This window comes from Perissodus microlepis, chromosome 18 (genome assembly GCF_051167445.1).
Source record: "Perissodus microlepis isolate ML-2025 ecotype Zambia chromosome 18, ASM5116744v1, whole genome shotgun sequence".
NCBI lineage: Eukaryota > Metazoa > Chordata > Actinopteri > Cichliformes > Cichlidae > Perissodus > Perissodus microlepis.
The window spans coordinates 23,754,893-23,780,900 of NC_140478.1; the positions used below are offsets into that span (position 1 = coordinate 23,754,893).

Below are 26,008 nucleotides of genomic sequence, written 5' to 3' on the forward strand. Positions count from 1 at the left end.
CACAGTTGGCTTGTGGAGCCAGCCTCAAGTGGGCACTCGAGGAACATGTTTTGCTTCTGCACTGGTCTGAACCTGAAAAAATATATACTTCTTTTTTCCTTTTGACAAGCTATATAAGCTAAAGGATTGGTATGAATGATATAATTGATGGGTGAAAAATTCAATTTAGCTGTCATGGTTTCAAGGTCTCATTCGTAATTGCGGGCTCTCTAAGTGCATCTTGATCTAGCTCTTTTTATATTCACTTTATACAAAAAATCTTTCAGGTTTGTGTGAAAGGCAAAGTTGATGTGTTATTGAACAAATAAAAACAAGAAGTGACAAAGTGCAATGGAAACAGACTTAAAAAAATCATTTTGTGAGATTACATTTTCTGCATTGGTTTAACGGCACTTTCAAGATACAGTTAAGATGAAAGAGAAACCTGTCTGCAATTTATGTTTTCTGAAGCACTTTATTAGGACAGAATCAATATCATTAGTAACATATATACTTTTCCTACTAATTTTCTATGTTGAAAAGGTCTGCTGGTGCACTGAGTCTGGCCTTTACCTTTTATAATTCCCAGGATAGCGCTGCTAACTTTAGCCTGAACATAGGTCCAGTCAATCAAGTGCGCTGGTGTGCAGAAACATGTGTGCAGACCACTGACATTAAAGAAGATGTTGGTTATATATAAACTTGTTCCAGTAATATTTTACTGTTAGCAGATAAATAAATCACCAAATCCATGTCTACCACAAAGCTACATAAAGCTTAAATGCTACAAACTCTCTGTTTCTAACTTATTTCACATCTTACTTTTTTATCTTAGGTCCATCCATCCATCGATCCATCTTAGTTATTTATCTAATGAGTCCATCACGGCTGTCACAGGGCAAGAGACAGGATATACCCTCCACAGATCCCATTCCATCACAGTGCTAACACAGAGGGACAGACCATTTACAGTCACATTCACACCTATAGCCAATTTTGAATCACTAATTAACTTAATAGCAGGACTGTAGGAGGAAGCTGGAAGCCCTTTTTTTCTTTTACCACAATTAATTTGTTGCTGCTATAAATATTATTTCATGTTAATGTGTTAATGTGCGATGTGCCTTGTTGTAGCTGGTTCAACTTGGATTCTTGAAATGATATAATTTACTGTGGTTGCATGCAAACTAACACTTCTACATAGTTAGGATATAAACTGCTAGAACGTTGTCCACTGCTATGAAAACAGGCAAAATAAGAACACCTCCATATAACTTACACTTAAAAAATACAACAGATTAATACTATTAAATTATTATTATTATTATTATTATTATTATTCCTATTTTGTCAAAGAGCATCACTGCAAGAAAATTGTCTAAAAAAGCTGAAAATGTTTGTGTTGGTACTACTTTCAGATTTTTTTTTCCAAAATGGACACACAGTATCTTAGAATGGATAGCCTTTCTCCCTTTTTCATTCGAGATTTAACCCATGGCCGACACTTTGACTGATAAGACTGAGCAAACCAGTCTCCCTCAGCTCCATATCTCACCTGTTTCCTCACACAAGTCACCCATGGTCAGAGTCCGTAATGTGCCTCCATGCTGTATAAATACATACTGAGGTTTCCTGACACTTTTTCTCTACAAGACACTGTACAGAGCCTCACATATCCTGACCAGTGATAGCTTTGACAGATATGGAGAGATCAAGGCTGTTGAGGGGAACTTTGGCCTTGGTGAGAGTTTTAGAATGTCAATGTGTTGCTGGGAAAGACAGAAAAAAGGCCACCACCTAACAGAGAGATGGTGGCTGTTTGAATGAACACTGTAGTGCAAGTACGTTACAGGGCTCCAAAATAAGAAAAAAATCACCAAAGTCCTTGTTTTATTTTAAAAAGAATTATTTCCCCTGAAACAATATCTAACCTCTTTAGCCCCAAAGGGGTTTCTGAGCTTCGTGCTCGAAAATGAAATGCTCAAAATTAATTGATTATTTCTCTGCAATTACAAACTCTGTGCTTACAATCTTGGTATCAAAATAAAGCTAACACTTGTGAAATTTCATCAGAGGTGTAAAGATTGCAGCAGATATTACTGTGTAAAAGTTACTGAGACTGGAACACAGAAAAAGTAAGTAGATTTTAACCTCGCCTAATTTCTTTTATTTATTTTTCAGCATATAACCATTTTAAAAATATGCTTCAGTTCACATTTCATTCCAGAAATTAAGTAACCAACATATAAACATCATCTGTGCAAAGATTCATTTTGATTTGTTTCTACAGTGAAATAGTGAAAAATTTACAACACTGTCAATACATGAATATCCAGATGTACAAAAATGTCAATTTTTGGTACACATTGGACACTAGGCCAGTTGAATTTTTTAGGTATTAAAGAGCAGAAATTAATTAATTTTATTAACAGGCCTAAAAATGCTTTTTTTTACAAATATATTTTTGAGGAATTAACTACACATTTACATGGCAATGGAGTTTAATTGGCCTCTTGCTCTTTAAAATCTGAGGGCTGTAACTTTTGGTCAATTTGCATGATTGACACCTCTTTTTATTCGTTTGAGCCAATAGGATCACAATAACGATGTCACGTTCACGTTACGTCAACCAATCAGAAGTTGCAAGGCCAAATCCCACGTGGGCAAAATTTAGTGCATGTGGCGTCTGTCCAGTCACGTGTCTGTAGGTGGGTCTAAAATGGAGGTTGTTGACAAAACGGCTCTGATGCAGCTAGTTAGGCATGGTAACTGCTAATAATCACGTGGCTACCGGCTACCGGCAAAAATAACGGAAATCAGGATGGTAAGCCAATTTCTGTCTTAGAGCATTTGCGCCGCTGTGTGTTTTTGTGGTCTTCTTTTGCGACTCATTCAGTGAATTCTGGTCAGAGCGTGGTGAAACTTGGTTTTTGGAGTCAGTAATAGCTCTGGAAGATATCCAGCCTGTCTTTAGCCGGTTACATGAAGTTTGGAGAATTTCTTGTTTGGTTTTGTTTGTTTTGCGGATTTGTGCGCATTTACGTAACTGCTCGTTTAATCATGGCTTGTTTTCGTTGTGTTTGGTGGTTGTAGAAATGGTTTGTAAGAAATTTTAACTGAGATTCAGAGGTTTCTGTGGATAACACACATGTTGGGACTTATATTTCTCAACCCGTGTTATAACCGATTAAACGTGATCTCCTCCTTTTTGCCCCTGGTACCGGGGGCGTGGGGCTCAAGTGGCTAAGACAATATTTACATTTCTGGAATAACCTTAAAACCAGTTATTGGGGAAATATATATCAGTGAGTGTCAAGGTTTAATGATATTACAAGTGGCCATCAAGTCATAATGGCTATGAATACTATGGTAATCTTTTTGAAGTTTTGTTTTTCCTGGGTGTAATGATTGCACAACATATGTCTTTCATTTCTTCAAACAGCAATTGGGTGCACAAGTTTGAATTGATTTATTATTTGATTTATTATGTATTGATTTATTATTGAAAAAAAAAATGTGTTTGTGTGTGTATATACTTGGTTAATAAATTGCACCTTGACCAGGTGTGTGGCATAATTCCGATATTTGACCACCATTCTTGGCAAAGTAGAGTTCATTTAAATTGGTTGGTTTCCTGGCACAGACCAGGTTTTCCAAAACACAGGTTTGAGTTTAGGGCCTTTCCAGAAACTTAAAGTTAGCCTGCTTAATCCATTCCAAAACCAGGTTTAATTTGTGTTTGGGATCAACGTCATGTTAAAATACACAATTTTGGCCCTAGTTACCAGCTAGCTGTTGATTTGAGGAGAAATTGAAGAATTTGGAGGTAGTCCTCTTCATTGTTCTGCACTGTATAAATATCACAGACAGCAAAACAGCCCTAGACATGACGCTGCCACCACCATGCTTGACAGTTGGTACAGTGTTCTTAAGCTTGAAGGCCTCACCTTTACCTTTCATAAACTGGCATAACATCAAAATGCAATGAAAAGAAAACACAAGTCTTTCTACAGCATGAACAGAGCAAATCCAGCTAACACAGTGAGCTTGCCAGGGTTTCTTTACATTGAATTCCTTCACATTTCAGATGGCATTGAAGTTTTTCACAAAAAGGCCGGTGAGTCGCAGAGTCACCTCATTACAGCAGGCTGTGTCACCGTGAAATTGAAGAGTCCGATTAGGCTTGTTTTTGTCGCTCTACGCTGTGGCCAATTTTGTCATTCTTCGTGGTGTTATGCAATACATATCAAGCAAATTGTTTGTGTTCCCCATTGAAATATAGAGTAGCACCGCCAAGGCTCCGCAAAACGCTGGAGAAATATTAGGAGTGGATCACAAGTTAATTCCCCCTGCTCCAATTTTCTGCTGAAGCGAAATGAAATTTGAATTTGCATGGCTTGGGCCACTGCCCCTGAAAGCCTGTGATTTGTTTACATGACAGGGCCTATTATTGAGGTTGTGCTTTGATGTAGGAATACAGTATGGTAATGTCTATCCCCCTAATCCCACCTCACTCCTCATGGTGGAGAGCTGTATCATTCGTGATGTGATCTAAGCAGCTGAGACAAGGAGGAAGTAGTGAAGGAACAAGAAAGGGAAAGCTACATTAATATGAAAATCAGAGTTTGGCTGCATGCTCTACAGTATATCTGACAGCATAGGCCCTTGCATGGGCACGCAGTCACCTAGTGCAGTATGATGAGTGAAAGCATTAATAAAACATTTTCAGGGAAATAGTTTTAGCACTTTAATAGGAAGAGGAGAGAAAACAATTTGCCACTGCATTCGTTAAGAGTGGAAACACCCACATAAACCTTTATATGCCCATATAGCATTAGCGCTCAAGAAGCCAAAGCAACCTTGTCTGTTTCACTTCTGGTATAGTCTTATCGTACAATATCATACAATAAATGTAGCAAGAGAAAATTTGTGATGATTTTACTGGAAAAATGACTGATGCCTCTCCGGAGACTGCTTATGTTGATTTACTTTCTCTATCTACCATATATTATTTACAAAGAAAACCTAGGCCTTAATGAGCACTAATTAAACACTGGAGACTAGGAGATGACTGGCAGAAAACATCGCAGCATGTGACAGACATCTGGTGGAAGATAAGTGAGCAGGCGTTGGCAGAGCTGGGAAGAACCTTACGTTGGAAGCAGAGTAATGCTGGGGTCGTGTGAACCTGCACTCGAACCTGACTTTCAAACTCTGTCAATCAAGCTGGCTACAGCTGTCATGGTTCACAGGGCATGGGCTTAGAGGATTGGGAGTGCGTGTATGTGTGTGTACTGTATGTAAAAGACTGGATAAGAGCCAGTAAGATGGTGTGCTTGTTTTGTGTGCAGGCATGTTTGCAGTTTGTGCTGGCTTCTGTGGCTATGTGAAGAGCAAGCTCGCATTTACAGTGTCAGCAATAGAGATTCTGTAACAAAAAAACTAACAAGAAAAAACTGCAAAACACAAAGCTGTGTTTAAGTCACAGTGAGACACAGTGCTTTGAACAATATATCTCCTTCCAGCTATTCACTTTGTCTTGTGTCATTTAAACTTTGTAAAATGTAAAATTTTAATTTTTTAAAAAACATAAATATCAAAAATCCTTTTATTAATCACCCTTTATTAATAACCTAAAAAGTAACAACTCTATCAGTATTTCTTTCAGATACACTGTGCTGTAACTGTACACAAGAACTAATAAGGACTTTTTATGTTTTCTATAGCTTGATAATGATAAATGGTCACTCAAGCTCGTTAACCCGCTATACTTAGATTTTTATGTACTGTGTATACCTGTAGGTTGGGTATCATTTAAATGCAATTAGTGCACAGTTCCTTTAAATCTTGGGCCATGGCAGCAAGGTCTGACAAACTCTGAGGGCAACCTCCTACAAGGGAGGGAAAGAGAAATTATGCAAAGTAGGTGATTTTGGTTTCTGGAAAATTTCCATGTAAAAATTCTTCAGGACGAAAAAGTATAAAATTGAACAAGCCATGGTAAAAACCCAGCGACTAAGCTGATTCACAGAGCATGGGTTTTCTATGCAGTAGTTTTAAAATCAGTCACTTCTCAGTCCTGTTAAGGGTGACATCCTAGAACACAACTAGCAGCTCTACAATATTATCAGCACAAAATATCACACTGCAGAGCAAAACTGCTAAGCATTTCCCAAATCAGATACACTGTGATGTTATGGACTTGCAAAACATTCTCCAATCAAGGTCAAACTACTGCCATTTGTCAGCAGCACAGGCTTCAATCGTAGAATATGGGAGATGGATTAAACTAAGACTTAAGGAGAAAATCTATAGTGCTACAAACACTGATATAAACTAAGAAACTTGAAAGAAAGATCTGCAGAGACAGTAAAAAGGCTATCTTTTGCATAGAATGATATTCAAATGTCAGTTCTAGTTTAAATGAGGGAGGGAAATGTGTAGGCACATTATACAGGAGATAACGTGGCATAATGTCATTACTCTGCTTTCCCCCCAATTCCTCTGTGCAGCTCTTTGAGACACAAACTGATAGATATCCTCTGGGTTTAGATCTTCTTTATGCGGTTCAATGGGGTGTGGTACCCATCATGTGATGGCACTGGGGAAGAGCTACAAATTTAGTCTTCTTTTAAGTGCAAGATACAGTTGAAATGTGGGATACAGTACTTTTATGCACTCAGGATTCCCACAAGGGGAGGGAGATGTAAAGTTTTTCTGTGGCTTGAGGGGAACATTTGGGAGTGTAAAATAACAGTAAAATGTTTCATACCTTATCTAAACCTATTATTCTTTTTATTCAAATTGCCTTTGAATAACTCCCATGTCTACCTCAGAGGAACTGTTCAGGATAAAATAATTTTTGGTCTTTGAAAATTTGGTTTGGTTTAAAATTTGTCAGCATAAAACGTCAGTGGGGGATAAAGGATCTCTTTTTAATTTCTGAAAGCCTGCAGTTATGTCAACACAACTCTTATGTGTTACAAAGCTTGTGTTTTACACTGATCTGCACTAGATCTGTTGATAGAAAAACTAGCATATCATGTCTATTCTAAGTTTAAAACTGGCTTATTACACAAAAGTTACGCAAGTACAGCCCATAATCCTAGCCAAGGCATGCCATCTGCAATCTTGTATTCACCCACAACAACTGTAATCTATTCATGCTTTTGCAGTAGCTGCCAGTTGGTTGCATATCTAACTAAACCAACCGATGCAGCTACAGCATTACTCTACTACAGATGGCAAAGTAAAATATTCATTTTTATCAACATGTCATAGTGGTCAGTTGTTACAAATTAATCAAACCTATTCATAATGGAAATACATCCCAGTGAGACCTACCAGTCAAACCACAGCATTGAAAATAAAATGAAAATACAGGTGCATTCTGAAAGCAATCACATTCAACCATTAACAAAACATATGACCAAGCAACTGCGATGTCTTGGAAAATGATTGTGGCATTTCAGCAATATCTCTTGGTTGATCTATATTCAGCCAGTCTATGGTCATTCTAAAGATTCACGACTGACATCAATCAAAGAAAAAGCACAACGTCTTCTTTTATTGCTTTTTTCTTTGTTGTGTCATGAAATGTCTCTGTCAGTAAGAAGGCTGTAAAATGGACCTCAGACCTTTTACTTTGATTAAATGAACATTTCAGACAAATACTCACACAAGAGAAGAAAATCTGCATCTTTGCTAACACTAAACACAGCTACACTAACTACACTAAACACAAGTATAATGATTGTACAATTCCCAACCAACAGTCAACTTAGAAAGTGCTATAGTCTTTCATGGCTAAGATATCAAGTTTTAATACTAGATATGTGAGAGTGCTGCTTTTCCTCACCCCTTCCACCTAGTCTCATGTCTGCCACACCCACATCACCTTGCTCCCAGTTTTCCCATTAGCCTGCCTATTTCCATTCATCACTCTGGCATAGTGCACAATATATTCAAGATTCTCTGTCTCTCCGAATGTACTCCTCCCAGGTTGTCTTTGGATGTTCAATCAAGCATTCCAGCCTTGTTTTGTCCTGTTTACTTTATTGCCTTCGGAGATTTCTTGCCTTACTTACAGTCTTTATTCTGTTCACACCCTCCTGTGTTGTTTGCTTGATCCTTTTTTTCCCCAATTAACCCATAATCACCTTTTCCTGACTTGCTTTGGTGTGCATTTGGGATGTCCTCACTGCCTTCCCAACATTGGACTGTGACAGGAACTTTAAAAAGACTAACAAAAATTGACACAAACCAATAAATGAATAGCTGGCGGAAAGACAAATCAATATTTTATTTACAAAATTGCACTTGCAAGATAACAGGGGGTGTTTAAATCCTTTCATACACAGGACAGTGTTCATCTAAACGCATCTAAAGGCGCTTTAACTACTAAGGTGATTTTGTTCATACAACAGAGCAAAAACCACAGATTTTCTCAATGTTCTGTCTCACCTAAAAAGAACCTCGTGTTTGGCAATCTGTGATCCTGAAGTGATCTTACACAGTATCCATCATGAGGCAACCGTAGCCATGTTGTTGACAGTTGCTAATTTTAATGTTACTTTGAGACCGTTCTGTGTAAAATGGGAAATGAAAGAGAACGAAACAGTGACGCTCAAAGAAAGAAATAAAGGAGAAAAGGTGAAAAAAGCTAGAGCGTGACATGGAGAATACGAGAAATAGCACATTAGCACTTATAGATTAGATGCCTCTCATTCCCAGGCCCCACTGCAGCCCTGCAGATGTGCAGCGGTGACCGCGCAACCTGCCGGTAGCGGTCATGTCTTAATTAACAAGCAGACATCTGATCAATAAGTGAGGAAAGATGGAGAGGGAGACGAGAAAGGTGGGCCCGCTTGCATGGTTCAAGGTTTTGTTTTCTGTTGATGTGGAATAACATTAGAAATCAATAGCACAGCTAGCAGTGCCGCACTCTCTGACTCTCTATTCAGAAAAGGTGAAAAGGAGAACTCCATTTCAATCCTTTTCCCTTTTACCCATCTCCTTTCTGTCACAATAAATCATTACAGGGGATGATTTGTGACAGTATTGGTACATTTTGAATCAAAGCACTGTTGAGGCATTTTACAAACAACTCATAGATTATTAAAGGAGAAATCTACTCCTTTTCTTGGCTGCCCTAAGAGGTAAACTCAAGGTTCCTCACTTTTGTAATGTGAATCTGCTAAGGTATGCCATCTGCATGCCTTTTATAAATGAACCAAATAGGAAAAGCTGCTGTTTTCTTTTCTAAAGCACATTGTCTGTTTATTTGTGATAGCTACTACAGCTGTATGGATGAATGCACATTCAGTGAAAAATCATAAGATTTTAGTGATAGAGATGTGATGTATAACAGTTTAGGCAAAACGTGATATTTGAATGTCTATAAACTTCTTGTTAGTAATCATGATTAACTACAAATGATCTCTTTGACAGCATAAAAAGGATTTGCTTAACAGCAATAATTGAACTGACCGATACTGAAAACAGTGGGAAAGTAACTTATTGATATCTTAGAAGGATAATTATTAATTTACATGGTTTGTTAAATGCAGGGTGGGGGGCATTCTAGTTGCGTGCTGAGTTGTTGAGACACTTGTCTAGTGCACTGGGAGGACAAGTTGGGAAGACATTTCTAAACCGATGCTGATTCCACAACCATCAGCTCTAACAACTAATGCAAGGTAATTGGATGTGTAACAAACTGTGACTGTTAGATTAGAAGAAACTGATTAGGATGTTTAGGAACAACCCAGGATCCACCAAGGTTCAAGACTGCCGTGAACTGAAAACTGCTGGATCACTGTACACAGTAAAATGAGTTTTACATTGCCATGGACGGAAAGGCTGCTGATCAAAAAAAGGAGCCCATCTCCTAAATCGACAGCATCGAGCTTGCCTGAAATTTGAAGCTGTCCACATAGAGAAACCAAACGCTTTTCATTGCTCTGAAATCCTTCCTCTTGGGCATGAAGCTGTCAGATTTAAAGACATTCAGTAGGAAGCGGACTGAGCTGCCTTTAGTACGACAAGTTATGACGTGGCAACTTCTCAACATCTTCAACTTCCCCTCAAACCAACAGGCAAATGGCTGAAACTTGGACACAGTTGGGTGTTCCAACAGGACAATGATTCCAAACACATATCAAAACTGGTTTTGGAACGGATACAACAAGCTTACGTTTGCTCTGCTGAGAAGGTGATTGGCTGCAGACTCCCATCTCTGCAGGACCTGTACACCTTCAGGACACTGGGGCGTGCAGCATTTAAAGTGAGTCAGGGGTTATATATGCAGTCTATATTTTATCAAAAAAATTGTAAAAAGCCCCAAATTATCATGACATGCAATAAAAAAAAAAAAAAGGAAAATTATCATTACTATGTTATGTTTGTGAGTTTTGAAAATTAAATTTTTTTGGATAAATCCACACCAACAATTTGTGTTTATAATAAAAAGGATGTTGAAAGACAGTGTGTCACTGCAAAATATGTACATCCAAATCCTAACTTATAGATCACCGTGAAAAAATAATTTGTATTTATGTTCAGAGCAATAACATCACATTTACAAACACTTCAGGATGTAACTTGAGACTAAATATTCTGGTGGGTGTGTGTGCGTGGTAGAAAGAGACTGTGTGTATACGTCAGTTAAAGTTTATCAGTGTTTGTGGAGTATTCTGGGAATTCTTGGACAGGATGGCCATTCTGTGATAAGGCTTTCACATTTGGTTGTAGCCAGAAGGCTGCTGAGGCTGGTGGGAACTCTAATCAGTCTCTCCCCACCTGCCTCCATCACCCTCTTTCATGTGAGTTACTGATCCACCTCTGGACAAAAATCGTATGTTTATTTTCTTTTCTTTCTCAGTGCAAACTTTTGGTCAAAAATTGAATTTGATGCCCAGGGGCAAGGTGGAAAATTGGGAAAAATAGCTTATTTTCCTCACATTCAACCTTTTGCTACTCTTTCTAATGAATGGCAGAATAAGATATCTGTGGGAGATGCTATTCTGTGCTGTGGAGCAATCTCTGCAATTTAAAACTCATCAATTCATGTTTACACAAAAAAGAATGAATATTGAAAGACTATGTTTACTGCAAAATATGTACATTCATTGGCCACTTTGTTAGGTACGCCTGTTCGTCATCTAGGACGTAGACACATCAAGATGACCTGCTGAAGTTCACACTTGGTATCAGAATAGAAAAAACTGTGATAGGAGTGACTTTGAATGTGGCATGGGTATTGTTCCAAATGGGCTGGTGCAAATATTTCAGAAAGTGATGGTCTACTTGGTTTTTCCCACACAACCATATCAAGGGTTAACAGAGAATGGTCCATTATCCAGTGAGAGACAGTTCTCTGGATGAAAATACTTTTTTGATGCCTGAGGTCAGAGGAAAATAACCAAACTGTTCAAGTTCACAAGAAACAGTAACTCAAATATACACACATTACAACCAAAGTATGAGGAAGAGCATCTCTGAACTCATAACACAGTCTTGAAGCAATTGGGTTACAGCAGTAGAAGACCACAGCGAAGGCCACTCCTGCCAAATAAGAACAGTAATCTGAGTCTACAATTTGCACAAAGAATGGAAAAATGTTGCCTGAAGAGCTTCATATTTATTTTCAGTTGGTACAGTCAGAAGGTGGAGTAAAAAACATAAAAGCATGGATCTATCTTGCCTTGTGTCCACAATTCAGGACCAAAGTCTCTGAGGAATATTTCCAGCAGCTTGTTTAATGAAAGTCAAAGTTAAAGATGTTTTGAAGCTAAAAAGGTGTCTCACTGGTACTAGTATCATGTACTCCATAAAGATCATGGTGAATGTATTGTATATCTGTCTTATGCCTGCCTCATATTTTTATTTTTCCTTAGTTTTGCATTTGTATTGGCTCAGTGTCACTACAGGTAGCATGAGGTGACACCTGACCTTACAGAGGTTGCACAGGTATTCCAAATTCATGATGGCACATGATCATGATGCTGTTGGCAGAAGTTTTGCTGCGTCTCCCAGCACAGTCTCAAGAGCATGGAGGAGATTCCAGGAGACAGGCAACTATTCTTGGAGAGCTCCACAGGGCCACAGAGGGTCCTGAACTCATCAGTAGGATTGGTGTCTGCTCCTGGGCTTGGTATCTGCTTATGATGCTGCAAGAGCATCATAATATGGCCTCCAGCAGGCCACTGGTGTGAATGTATCTGACCAAACAATCAGAAACAGACTTCATGAGGGTGCCTTGAGGCGGTTGGTGGGCTAGTGGGCCTTGTGCTCACCACCTCAACCGGCATGTCCATGAAGGGATGCACAGACCTCTACAGACTCGGCAACAGCGCCCGAACTGCAATTAGGTACTGAGATGAAATCCTTCGACCTACTGTCAGAGTCAGTGTTGGTGCAGTGGGTCCTGGGTTCCTTCTGGCTCATAACCATGACCGGGAGTGGTAATTGTAGTCAGAGTATGCAGGCAGTTCCTGGAGAATGAAGGATTTGATACCACTGACACAGGCAAGTTGCACCTCAGACTGTCAAGAAGATCAGTTGATGCCCTGATCCAGATCTGGGAGGAGATCCTGACAGGATGCATTCATCGTCTCATTAGGAGCATTTCCCAACATTGTCAGGCTTACATACAAGCATGTGGAGGTCTTACAAACTACTGAGTAACATTTTGAGCAACTAAAATGAAATTTCCGAAAAAGAACAAGACTGCAGCACCATTTTTTTTACTGTGAGGTTTTGGTGTTTGTTAATTCAATCATCTGTAGTTTGATAGTTTTCAATTCCATCAAACGATGTAGCATCCTTTCTTTTCTAACACATTACACAGTCCATATTAGTATAGATATCCAGCATGTTTTTCTTCCAAGTGAGATCAGATGTGTATTCAAAATGTTCCTTTAATCTTTTGAGCAGTGTAATAATAAGAATATTAGAGACCTGTGAAACTGTTACTTCTGAAACAAAAAGTGTTGCTCGCTCAAATAGGAAACCTCATTGACACAACATAAATCTACTCGTTATTAAAGAGGGCAAGGCTAAATTTGGAACAACAGCCTGGTAATTGTAAATGTATTCACGTTTCACTGATGTGTCCCTGATGATTACCATTTAATCAGCTGCAAATGCTCTTAATTACAAGATTAGTCTCCTACCAATTAGCCAATGTGCTAATGGTTCTAATCTGCCATTGAAGTTGACTGAATTCTAATTAGGGACTAACTGTTTTAATTCACCTAGGGCCCATCTGATGGGTCATTACCAACCTAGTTACCCTCCTATAAACTCACTGCAGAAAGCAGCACAGGTCCCATTTGGAGAGCAGCTGTGGAGGCTTTATGATCATCATGTGGGTGATTTCCATGCATCATGAAATGACAGTGTTTCCATTTCCTTTCCTCACAGAGGCATTCTGATGACTCACTGAAAAAAAAAACCACTATTATTCTCTGTAATATCACACGGTATGTAAATTAAACGCGCACCATAAGTTCCCTTGATTTTACTAAACAAAGCATGGTTGTTTAAATATAAAATATAGGAAAAAGAGGGATTGACTCTTGTTGAAGAGTATTGAAATTAAAATATGTCAAATATGGTTATAGGCTTGAAAAAGAGCTCAGCACCAAATGCCTTTTTTTTTTAGGTGCCAGTGGACAGAATGGCAAAATTAATTAAACAGATCTTTTGGACAATTACCCAAAAATAATGGATGTTCATAATCAGAAAACAATTCTACTGATAAAAATATCAGTAGCTCTCATTGCCATCAGAGAACAGCTGATAAAAGGCTATTAGCTGATAGCCTTTTATGGATCTCACCACATTTATGGTTACATTGTGTTCTACAATTGCTCTGCAAGGTGCTTTGTAACCTAACTCTTCCCCAGCTCCTCCCTCTCATGACATCATCTAAGTTACAGCAAATTCATGCATTTATTTTTCTGACAGTAATGGTCTTGACTGGCTATTGACTGCACGGCCAGAAGAGTTTCAAAGCAAACACTTAACTGAAGTAAGTAAGGTAACTCTTGATCTACAGCTTGACTGATTGTTTCTTAATCCTCCAGCCATTCATCCGTCAAGTTATTTTTCTGATAAATAATTAAGAAATTTAGTATCAGCTCAGTCTGCTCCTTCTCCCAAAATTCTGGTCAAATTAAATAAAAAGGCTGCATTGAACTTAGCCTTTGCAAACTAAACACTTGTGAAAATTTAAAAGGTTACTATAAGAGTGGTACTCGTCCTATCTTTCTGAATTACACTGTAAAAAACAAATCCTAATATAAAAGTATTTTACTGTGTATTTTACAGTTTTGTACTGTTCTTCTAGAATATCATTAAATTTACATCAATAGACTTTGATTTCACATTTCAAATGTAAATGTAATGGGGAAGGCTTTAGGACCCAGGGGACCCAAAGGAAGGTATAAAAGAGGAAGTAGCAGCAGGTGCTCTTATTTTCATTTGTACTGAGGAGCGGCTGTGAACAATGGTTGTGTGAGTAGGTGAAGAGCCTGAGAAGTTTTAATTGTCTTCTACACAAACGGTTGTTTTAAACCTCTACAGCAGAGTTTCGAGGTACAGGCTGATTTTCTTTCAGTGCTTTTTTTAAATTCGTTGAAATGTATTTGATGTTTATTGTATTTTATGTTTCTAGTAGTGATTTTATAAGACAAGCCAGGTGTGCAGCAAACACAATTGTCTGCTGGAGGTATGTTAACTTAATACATTTGACATTAAAAAAAAAAAAGTATATTTATGCACTACAATCTAATTTATATTGTATTGCCTTCTGCAGGACAGGCTGCACATGTGAATTTGTCACTGTTTTTTCCTCCTTCTCTTTTTCGTTGCGTTTTTCTCCCAAGTTGGTTTTAGGGTAGGGTTCACCTTTTAAAACTGATTTTTTTTTTAATGCTGGGTTTGTTTTTATTTCTACTGGGCTGGTGCAATATTAGTTGGGCAATGTGCAATCCCGGAGCTGGGCTCTTACCTTAGGGGAATTAGGTCTTTTAGAGGTGCTCTGTGTGGATTTGCAGTGAATAAGTTTTATTAAGAGTGATTTTAGTGGCACCAATTATTGCCTGAACTAAAACACTTAGTGCATGCGATAAGTGTTCTGTTGGGCTCGTATTTATTTGGGGTGGATTTGTTTCTTTTAAAGCAACGAGCATCTGGGACCACCGGGGTAGAGCAAGCCCTCAGGTGATAGTTGCATTGCTGGCAGGTTGCACCAATAAAACTATATTGTGGTCGTTAGTGACCTTTCCCATTTTGATGTTTTAGGCCTTTTGCAAACCCTTGTGTTTTCTTTTAAAATAATAAATTTTAACGTATCTGACTGATATCGACCCTCTTGTCCCGTTTATTCTGGGCTCGTTCCTGTAAGAGCTTTGGTCCTGAAAGTTTGCATGAGTAGTATAGAGGCCCTTAGCAGTTACTCGGTGGCTTTTACTTGCTACATAAATTAACGTAAAATCACTGTAATGTAATAAAACATAATTTTCTTGTTTTTTTTTAAATGTATTTGTCTGTACATATGCATATTTAGATTGTTAAAATACATTCACAAATGTATCATGATTTCACAAATATTTGTCCGTTATTTGAAAATGTAATGCTATGGAAAAATACATAAAATGATTCTTATAAACTTTTTACATCAAATAATTATTATTATTGCTATTTAGGGCGATCGTGGCTCAAGAGTTGGCAGTTCGCCTTGTAATCAGAAGGTTGCCGGTTCGAGCCCCGGCTCGGACACTCTCGGTCGTTGTGTCCTTGGGCAAGACACTTCACCTACCGCCTACTGGTGATGGCCAGAGGGGAATTATAAAGTGGAATTGTAAAGCGCTTTGAGGGTCTCAAAATGCGCGATATGAATGCAATCCATTAATTTGTTCCTAATTTAATGTTTAAAAGCACTTGAAAAAGGCAAAATCCCATGTAAAATTAGGGCAACAATCCAGGCTTTCAATCATTCATCTCACTTCATATCTGGACAGTGGGGGACAAAATGTAAAGTACTGTCTCCAGGCAATTTTTTTTCAAGTGGTTTCTGCACACAGGATGATTGCAGCCACTCAATGATGCCAGTGGTTTCACAGTCAGGTGATTGTAACTGACTGATTGTAACAAACAGTGAACATTAACAACAATACAAGCCAGTAGTATTGTTAGACCTACAAGTCAAAATCATTTGTCATTCATTCAGTAGCACCGAACATAAACAAAAATATGCAACTACAACAACCTATTAAGGAAGAAGTGCTTCTTTTGTGTGTGTGTGTGTGTGTGTGTATGCATGTATGTATGTATGTATATGATAAGCTCATAGTTTTTGGTCAAACAGAATGATTTAGGGGGAAAACAACTTTTTTTTTTTTTTTTTGCTTGTAACTGTTTACTTATCCATTTTAAAAAGCCCTAAATTAGCTATCTTAATTTTCTGTGGCTTTCAAAAATATTCAGACCTATCAACCACTCTGCAGTACTTTCTGAAAACCTGACAGTTTTGTAGATGGAAATTTACGTATAAAAAAACCCACTAGCTCATAATGATGACGTGAAAAGATGATTTAAAATTTTTGCAGATGTAGTTGACAATAATGGACACTGCCAGTCAGGACTGATTTTAACTGACACAAGGTCCAAGAAACTCTCTGCAGACCTTTCTGTTAAAACTGTGACACGGTGTGGATCAGCAGCGTAAAATCATTTCTAAATTTTCAGTTTCCATAAATCTGTCATCTCAGTGATTCTGAAATAAGGGAGGTTTGGAATGACCAGACCTTTTTATGGAGTTGGTTGTCAATCAACTCTGCCGTTGTTCATTAGTCAAACCTTTATACTAGAAATGCTAAATATAATGAACCAAGAAACACATGAAAGCTCACATCTGAGTTGACAAACAGAATTTAAAGTAAAATATAAAGGAAAAGATTCTATGTCCTGATGAGACAGACTGTTCTGAACCCTGCTGTTGAATACTATGTCTGTTGAACAGCCTAGAGGCAAATACCTTTACAGTGAAACATGGTGGTGAACCTCAATAGCAAGGACAGGGAGAATGCTCAGATGTGACACGGGAATGAAATCAGCCACAAATCAAAGAGTCCAAAGACTACTACTACTTCTTCATCGTGGCTAAGTTGTTTAGACTGGGAGTAAAATGTTGACCCCCAAAATGCTCATCTTTGCAAGTCCATCTTAATAAAGCAGGTAAAAATCTGCTCAACATGGAAAAAAACTGCTGAAGTGCAAAAATGATAAGAATCTGAATACTTTCTGAGGAAACTATTACTACTGAACATTACCATATGTAAAAGAGCTTACCTGCCCTGCACTTTGATGTCAGAGATTGCGTAGAAGTATCTAGATAGGTTGTTCTCATCTACCATGGTGGCTCCAGTGGCTGGCTTCAGCAGCCTAATCCTTAGATCAGTGATTGTGAAGAAGTCTCTCAGGTTCTTGGTGGTATCCAACTGGCCATATAGTGAGGCCATGTTGTGTAGTCGAGGCCCAGCAAACAATGCAAAGCGGTCCTTTATCTCAAAACGTACTGTCTTGTCATTCTTCCACACGTACCCTCTAGAGTAGTCCTCGGTACAAATGATGTCCAGCAAGGTCTGCTGGGTGAGGTCATTCGCTGTCTTGGGCTCCATGGTGAAAGCGTCCAGGCAGTCGGTGGCGTAAAACTGGTAAGGGGTCCAGGTCCGGCCGTAGTCGAGTGATTTTTCCAGGACCATCTGTTCTGGTCGGCCTGACTCGAATGTGAGTACGATGTCATCAGTCAGCTCAATTGTCTTGTTCCATGACAGCGTGATGTTGACCTGCAGAGGCTTTGGGTATTTCTTCCATGACGTTGATTGCCAAAAAGTTGTCGGGTTGCGACCCTCAATGTCAAACATCAACTCTGGAGGATGAGCCAGCTCCTCAGTGGCAGCATCACATTCATTGTTGCACATATAAGGATTCTCCTATAAAAAAAACAAAAAAAGATATATATAAGTATTTATTAACATGTTTGTTTTTGCCCCATTCTGTATGTGATGCAATCCAGTATTCAAAAGTATATCCTTAAAAATGTATTACTTTAAAAATGCCCATTGAGCGATGACATGAGCTCTTTAACATGTACAAGAAAACTTGAGTATCTGTAACAATTTTAGTGAAAAGCACAAGACAACTGTAGCATAAAAACACGAAATGAAATGCAACATCAAATTTACCAAAAGAAAGTTAAAACTGCACGACTTATTCGTGAGAGTGAATTAAGATTTCACAATTCACTGACAAGCGTTCAGAGTGTGCAAGGTATGTTGAAACTGCACTTCTTTATACACTGCTTCCCTTTTAACACCTGTACAATCTATCAGGGAGCAACTCCCTCAGCTAAACAGCCAGGCAGGCAATACTACAGCACATGGATTTGATCAGAACTGATCAAAGCAGCAGTAAAACATTAGAAATGAAGCCAATGCTGAAACATTTTAACGTGCCAGTTTACCTTTGCACAGAAATTGTTTTCTACTATGTACTTGACAGTTTAAAAGCTGCCCTTTGTGGTTTTAGAAAAGAAAGCTTGGCAAGTGAATTGTCAAAACGGTAGGTAAATATTTACTTTTTCATAAAGTATTCAGTAGAAATGCCACAACTTACAAAACGGTTATAAGGCAACATTGAGCAATATTTTCATCCAAAAATATCCCACAGGTTGAGGTACTTGAAAAGTTATTTACTTTTACATTGCCTTGTTGGCTCATGATCCCACTGCTGTACTCCGTAACATTCTATCACATTCAAGGCCAACGTGTATTTTATAATCTGCTCCAGGAGACAGTGACCCTCTCACTAAGATGACACTGTGGATGCCATATTCTAGCTGCACGAATTCCCTGCCTAAACTGCCACCCAAATTGCTTTCGTAATTGATATTCCTGTGTTGTATTTCAGGTGAGATGGGAATGGAATCCTGATGAGTGTTTCTTATGAAACACGCAAAGGGACATGCATTTTTCATAGGCCTGTGTCTGCTCTGTACCATAGTGAGTCTGGATGTTTGAGTGAGCATGTTTGTGAGAGGAAAAGAGGAGCTCTTGATGTCTGTGTGTTTGTTTGTGAGTGAGAGGGATAGAGAGCTCTGAATGTGTTTGTTTGTGTGTGTGTATGTATTTGTATGTGTGTGTGTGTGTGTGTGTGTGTGGATGGCAAAGAGAGGAACAGAGAGAGCTGAAACAGGCCCAGAGAGCAGAAGACACACTCCAATTGACATTCCTCTCACCTCTGCTGCAGGAACAATGAGGTTAAGTGCTGAAGAGATTCAGATCAACTGTAAAGCGGTTCGATAATCAGCAATCATCCAACACTCTACACGCAAAATTATCTAAAGGTGAGAAAAGTGCTATCTGCAACATTAGTCACTTATCTCTCCAATATTGTAGTGCATTCAACCCAGACTGCCACTTTCTCTGAAGATCACTGCCAGGAATACTGATAAGCAGAGGCTATTATATTTCATTTGAAAAGACCAGTAGCTGCTTTTTGTTTTTGAGTAAGTGCGTCAAATATCTCCTCCCCAAAGAGAGAAAAAAAAAAAAAAAAAAGTGATGCTTTATCTTCTTCACAGGAAAATGTATGGATGACTTCCCTGCTATAGATATAGCTCTGCAGAGACCACATTATTTCCTGTGAGACTATGATATGTTATCAGTTCCTTACTCCTCAGCTAAAAGTGATAACTATTTGATGACAAGACTGAAAGATTGTGGGTCACTAGGCCTGCTCAGCTGACTCAAAGGAGCATTGCATGATCCAATTGGGAGGGTAATAAGGGTTATGCTGCCACCACAGATTGTAAGAATAAGAGCGAGTGGGAGGGAAAGTGAATGTAACCTTTTTTAAAGCAAGACTTCAGCTGCTAAAAGTATTCTCCTCTCACGCCCATGCACACCCACACACATACAAAGCTAACACAAAAGCTTGAAAGGCCGGGCTGTAGAAACACAGAGAAAGAGAGATTTGAAGGAGAGAGTTGCGCAGTAATAGGCAGGTTGGTGGCTGCCTGAGTTCTGCCACAGGGACAATAAATTGTACTTGAGTCAACTGTTTACCAGTGATGTGTGCTAAGGCTCCTTATATTCCCTACTTGTGCTTGAACAGCCTTGGAGGTCTGCTCAGAGCTCAAACCTTAATGTTACCTAGAGAGAGAGGGAGGGAGAGAAATATATTGTAAGAGAGTGATTTCCCTGTTGTCATTCAAGACCATGAATTTTCACCTATATTTGATTTATTTGTTGTCATGGTTTGGTTCGGGGAGCAGTGGGGTGGCTGTTTTTGCATCTTCCGAAATGGCAGCCTTATTCACAGTCGATATGAAGAACTCCGACCACGGCGTCCGTAGCTAATGAGAAAAACAATTTCCCAGCAGAACAGTGAGAAACAGAGTAAACAGAGGCTTTAAAAAGAGAGAAATTTGCTTCATCACACTAGTAGAAGTGTTGGGAGACCAGTGGAAAGCAGTCATAAATTTGATCCATAATCATTTTCTTAGTGCCTGCCTCAACTTTCAGGCCTTCGGGGAAGTGATCACTCTAACCAAACAGCCCATTCATATTTGGGAGCTGGCTGGGGACAAACCTTTCACAAAAGCCCTGTCCATCATTAATAACAAACAATAATCTAAAGTCTCTTTTCCAGCTGAACGTGAAGTGACATGTACAGTATTTACTTTCTACCAGTAAACTCCACCATACTTCACTGCTTTCATATAGCCCAGTTTAGGTGAAATGAAAGACTTAGACAAAGGTCAGGACCTTCCATCGGATTTCCTGTGGTGGTTATTTAACAACAAAAACAGTGCCTTATGAAGATCAATACCTTCTGTGGTCATTCAAGACCAAGGCTACAGCGCTATGCCGGGGGGGAAGCTATTAAAAAACAATAAACCCTCTCAACTTGATCCTTTACCTGTGATCATAGGGGCAAGTAGTCAGCAGAGGATTTTTTTGGACTAAAATGAGATATTGATCAAATGAAAAATGTGGCCAAACAAATTAACTGGTGCCACAAAAATATAATTGAAGTAATAATGGCACCACTTCTAACCAAAATGTTTCATGGTGATGATATGATTCAACTACAAAATCGATTCCACTGCATGTTTGAAATACTAAAAACACATTTTTGCTAAAGCAGCACGTTTTTTTAAAATATCAACTTATTTTAGTAGACAAGAAGATTTATTTCACATTTAACAGACAGAAAGCATTTAGACAAAACTAATTGTCAAATTAGAAGAATTATAGTAGCCAACATGTTTGCACGGTCCTTATGGTCACGTGAAAAACAAAGTTTTCCAAGGACTCTATGCAGACTTGTGAAAAACATTCTTACTTTCAGGAAATTAAGTTGCCAGGTCTCTCTTGAAAATGAGATTTGTATCTGAATGAGATTTTTTTTACCTGGATAAATAAGTATTTTAAAAATAGCAGTCAGGTTCTCCTAAACAGTGCAGCTAATAAATTATCAATAAGTGGGAGCACTTCTATAAAAGAGGTCTCTGCACACAGGATGATTGCAGACACACAGTGATGCCAGTGGTTTCACAGTCAGATGATTGTAACTGACTGATTGTTACAAAAAGACAGTGACAGCTTGTAACTGTTTAGTTATCCATTTTATCCCTAAATTAGCTAGCTTAATTTTCTGTGGCTTTTGAAAATACTCAGACCTATCAACCACTCTGCAGTACTTTCTGAAAACCTGACAGTTTTGTAGATGGAAAAAACAGTAAAAAAATATATCAATAGCTCATAATGACGAAGTGAAAAGATCCTTTTAAATTTTTGCAGATGTAATTGACCATAATGAAGACTGCGAGTCTGGACTGATTTTAACTGCATGAAGTCCAAGAAACTCTCTGCAGACAGAGGTTTTGATAGTTTGCTTGTCTAGAGCATTCAGCTGATGGTTGAAGAAAGAAAAAGAAAAGAATCAAAATGTTGCAATGACAAAGTCAAAGTCCAGACCTCAACTTGATTGAAATGTGGTGGTAGAGAATAAAAAAAGCTGTCCTTCAACAAAGTCCACAAATCACACTGAACTAAAGACATGTTGTAAAATAACTCCACAATGATGTAAGATACCGAAAAACTCATACAGAAAATAATTACTTCAACGTATCACTGCTAAGAGTGTTTCTATAAACCATTGTCTCATCTGGTAGTGTACTTTGTGTTTTTTTTTTTTACAGAACTGCATAGAGTCATGTGAAAATTTTCTTCTTCATGCAGATGTACAAATCCATACTATCACTATAATTTCTCATTAAATTTTTATCTTGCATAGTACATATAGGTTCAGATTGATGACCTTCCTATGTATCTCACACCCACTGACATTACAGAACATACAACACTGCAAAAGCGTCTAATGGGTCATCATTCATTGGCATTGCTGACATCTCTGTTACCCTCATGGCTGCTGTGTAACGGAGCACAGTTTCTATTGATGCTATATGATCCGTCTGGGGGCACTGCCTTAGTGAAAGAGTGAAAGGAGGCCTGAACAGCAAATGATGTCCTAATCTCTGGAGCCTATACTGTACAGCCATTTATGAGGGAGACCCACATTTTACACACACACACACACACACACACACACACACACACACACACACACACACACATAATGTGAGGCAAATGCTTAAATGAGTGACATATGGCCTGTGAGATAGACAAAGTGCAACCTCCTGTTGAGGTGCCGTTTGACAGAGGATGTGGCTCGGAAGATAAATTCTGTGGCCAGTGACAGCCACTGCTGAAGAACGGATAGAGGCAATCCAACCAATCAGTTTAGCTGACAGATTTCTGGACCTGAAGCACAGATTACATATTGAACTCAGCATAGTTTTGCACTCCAGTCATCTTCTTTAAGGCGTGTTTATTATTTCAGACTTGTGATTTGAACATTAACATGTTTTGGCTGGTTTACTTTGTCTGTCTATTGCTTGGAGACATCACTTTGCATAGTAAATGTGTATTAAATGAATTAGGTTTCACTTTTTTCATGGTGATGTCTCATTTAAATTTACGCACTACCCTGTGATAAATGTGTTCAATTTTAGGTCCAAAAAGAGGCTCAGAGGATATGAAGATGCAATTTGTGCACTTAAGTTTACCTTGACTAAGAAAAACAAAAGGAAGATATAATAGATAGATAAGATATAACAGAGGTTGATAATTATTATGATAATATATATGATAAGATTATGATAATTTCCCTCGGTAAATCTGACTAACCTGTGGGCTTCCTGAAATACACAACAATGTGACTTCTTGGTACTTTGGAAATTGTTGTAGTATAATTCTGTGGTTTCCATTCTTATTCATGAAATCTGCAACTACAATTTTTAAGATGCTTCAGTATTTGTTTATATGTACAAATTGAAGTAAAAGTGCAATATGAACCCTATGGTAATATTAATCTGTGACCTGCGTGTGCCTCGCTAGTTTGTGCTGAGACTTCAGTAACTTATTTGACTCAGCACCTCTGTGGCAGCAAAATCTCTCCCATTGGACCTGAGGTGTTGCTGGATTAATCAGCCCATCATCCTGCTCGGCCTTGCACCTCCTGACTTGCCGCATGACACCTGCAGACCTGTCGCTGGCCCAAACCCCCTTTATCACACGATCGGATGCCCATCCTCATTCATGGGGTGCACCAGAGGAGGAGAAACCCTGACAAATGACAGTTTGAAGATGTAACTCGGCTGCGATTCAGTGTTCAGGTAGTTGATCCAAGAAAACCAAAATGGCAATAATTTGAGCTGAAGCACCACTCGACAAAATCAGAAGATGCCCATCAGACGCGACAATACATTCTCAACTCTCAGGAAAACTCTCTTTTGAACTGAACTCATACTGTTCCTGGCTTTAAGTGAGGATGATACATTTGTAATGATGCACAGGCGACAGGCCAAAAGGACGATATCCAGGAATGCACATGTGTATAGTGAGCACAGAGGCTGGGTGTTGATCTTTTCAGGGCTTGGTATAAATTGGACAGAAAAGACAGCTGAGATGAGCCATGGTGAGATATTGGTAGAGTCAGAGCTTTGGCAGAAACTCAATAGAGCTTTAATGACCTGCAGTCAGGGCCAGCAGTGGTTCACAACAGAGCCAGACTTTTCATTCTTCTGACCTTCAGAGGAATGAAGGACATCTGACCTGTGTGTGTGTGTGTGTGTGTGTGTGTGTGTGTGTGTGTGTGTGTGTGCGCGTGGGCGGGCGGGCGGGCTATCATCATTTCTGAGGTTGGTGGGATATGGGTGTTACTGACCTGACGACACATAAGTTAAATTATATATAAAACATGTACATTTAATACACAAGACAATAGGATAGTTTAAACTAAATATTTTTAACAGTAAAAAAAGTTAATATAACCATTACTTAACCTCAGAGGTGTGAAGTAATGAAGTACAAATACTTTGTTACTGTACTTAGAATTTTCAGGTATCTGTACTTTACTTGAGTATTTATTTTTCTAGCAACTTTTTACTTTCTACTCCTTACATTGCATCTGGCTAGTGCTACAGAAGATACGGAAATGTGAAGGGAGGAGGATTTTTGTCAGGTAATTTAAGGAAGCTGTAGGAAGACAGACAGGACAGGAGAGGAAGAAAAAAGGTTAGATTTAAAGGTAAGGCCTGCTCAGTAACACTCGATAAACTGCAAATTTAAAGCTTATATCTGATGTCATAATTTTAATCACATATTGGTTTTGTATAGGATGTGTTTTGATAAATTATGTATTTTCATATTGTGAAACCTCCTACAAAACAAACTAAGTATACTATGTCTGTGTTATTCAAATGTTGCATGAACATACTGGATAGTTTTGTGCAGGATAAGCAGGTTAGCTTGCAGTAGAATTCAAAGTGGCTGTGGTGCTCGTGGTCAGATTTAGGTTTACATCAAGTGTAGCAGAGATCATTTTGCATTAAGCTGATTGATTCAAATTAATTGACTGAATTCCAACTTTATACTGTGAGTATAAACAGTATAGTGTCAGTGAAAGGGATGGACATCAGGCATGATAACTTCTCAAACTGTGTACATCTTGCTTGATTCAGATGTGTAAATCCACAATCAGCAGCACATCAGCTGATTATATCCTGCAGACTAAGAAAATCTACTGAAGCTCACAACAGAAATTACTGTGATTTATTTATTTATTTATTTATTTATTTTTCCCCTGTGCTGAGCCACTGCACAGATATTAGGGTTCCCCCACCTTCTGAATCTCACTTTAAACCTTGACTGCATAGAAAGCAAAGAAAGAATGCCTGTATGAAGGGGTGTAAATGGGTGAATGAAGCAAGTTGTATAAAGCACTTTGAGTGCTCGGGTAGAGTAGCACAGCGCTATATAAGAACCAGTCCATTTACCATTTTTACCAGTAACAAAAAGGTAGGAACTCAAGATGCTACATAAAGATGGCAGAAAAATATTAAATCTAACGAAGGAAAAAAAAAATAACGTAGGGGAAAAAAACCCTCAAGGACACAAGGTTGGAAAAACAGACTGATATACAAAACCGAACATGGAAAGCAAAAAATCTGAGAAAGAGGCTATATAAAGGTCTTATATATAGATCTTAGGCTATATATGCATTCTCAGGGGAGACTGACAATGTCACACAAGTGAAAACAATTAGGGCAGACATTACAAAAGGCAGGAAAACAAAGATAAGAACAAAAGACACCAAAGACACAAGATATAAAATATTTTCAAAATAAAACAGGAAATTAAGATTAGCCAGTCCTTAAACTCATGACAAAAAAATTTAGCCCCATGACAAATGTAATAGCAAGAGTTTTTATGCCCGTCAAAGGTAATAAATAAGACATATACTCAATGGTTATTTGAGAAAACTGTGCAAATACACCAGTATGTTCCTCTGAGTGTCATGCATGACACCGCATACTGCAGATAAAATCTTA

The 26,008-nt window shown here is 38.5% G+C and overlaps 1 protein-coding gene across 5 annotated transcripts in view; it reads right to left on the reverse strand.

The window, feature by feature from the left end:
• LOC146367918 (netrin-G1-like) overlaps positions 1-26,008 on the reverse strand; it is a 65,254-nt gene that overhangs the window by 17,636 nt on the left and 21,610 nt on the right. For all 5 annotated transcript variants that reach the window (XM_084912393.1, XM_084912395.1, XM_084912396.1 and 2 more), the window contains exon 3: positions 17,338-17,981. In XM_084912393.1, the coding sequence (XP_084768519.1) occupies positions 17,338-17,981 (644 nt within the window). The remainder of the gene's footprint in view (positions 1-17,337; positions 17,982-26,008) is intronic.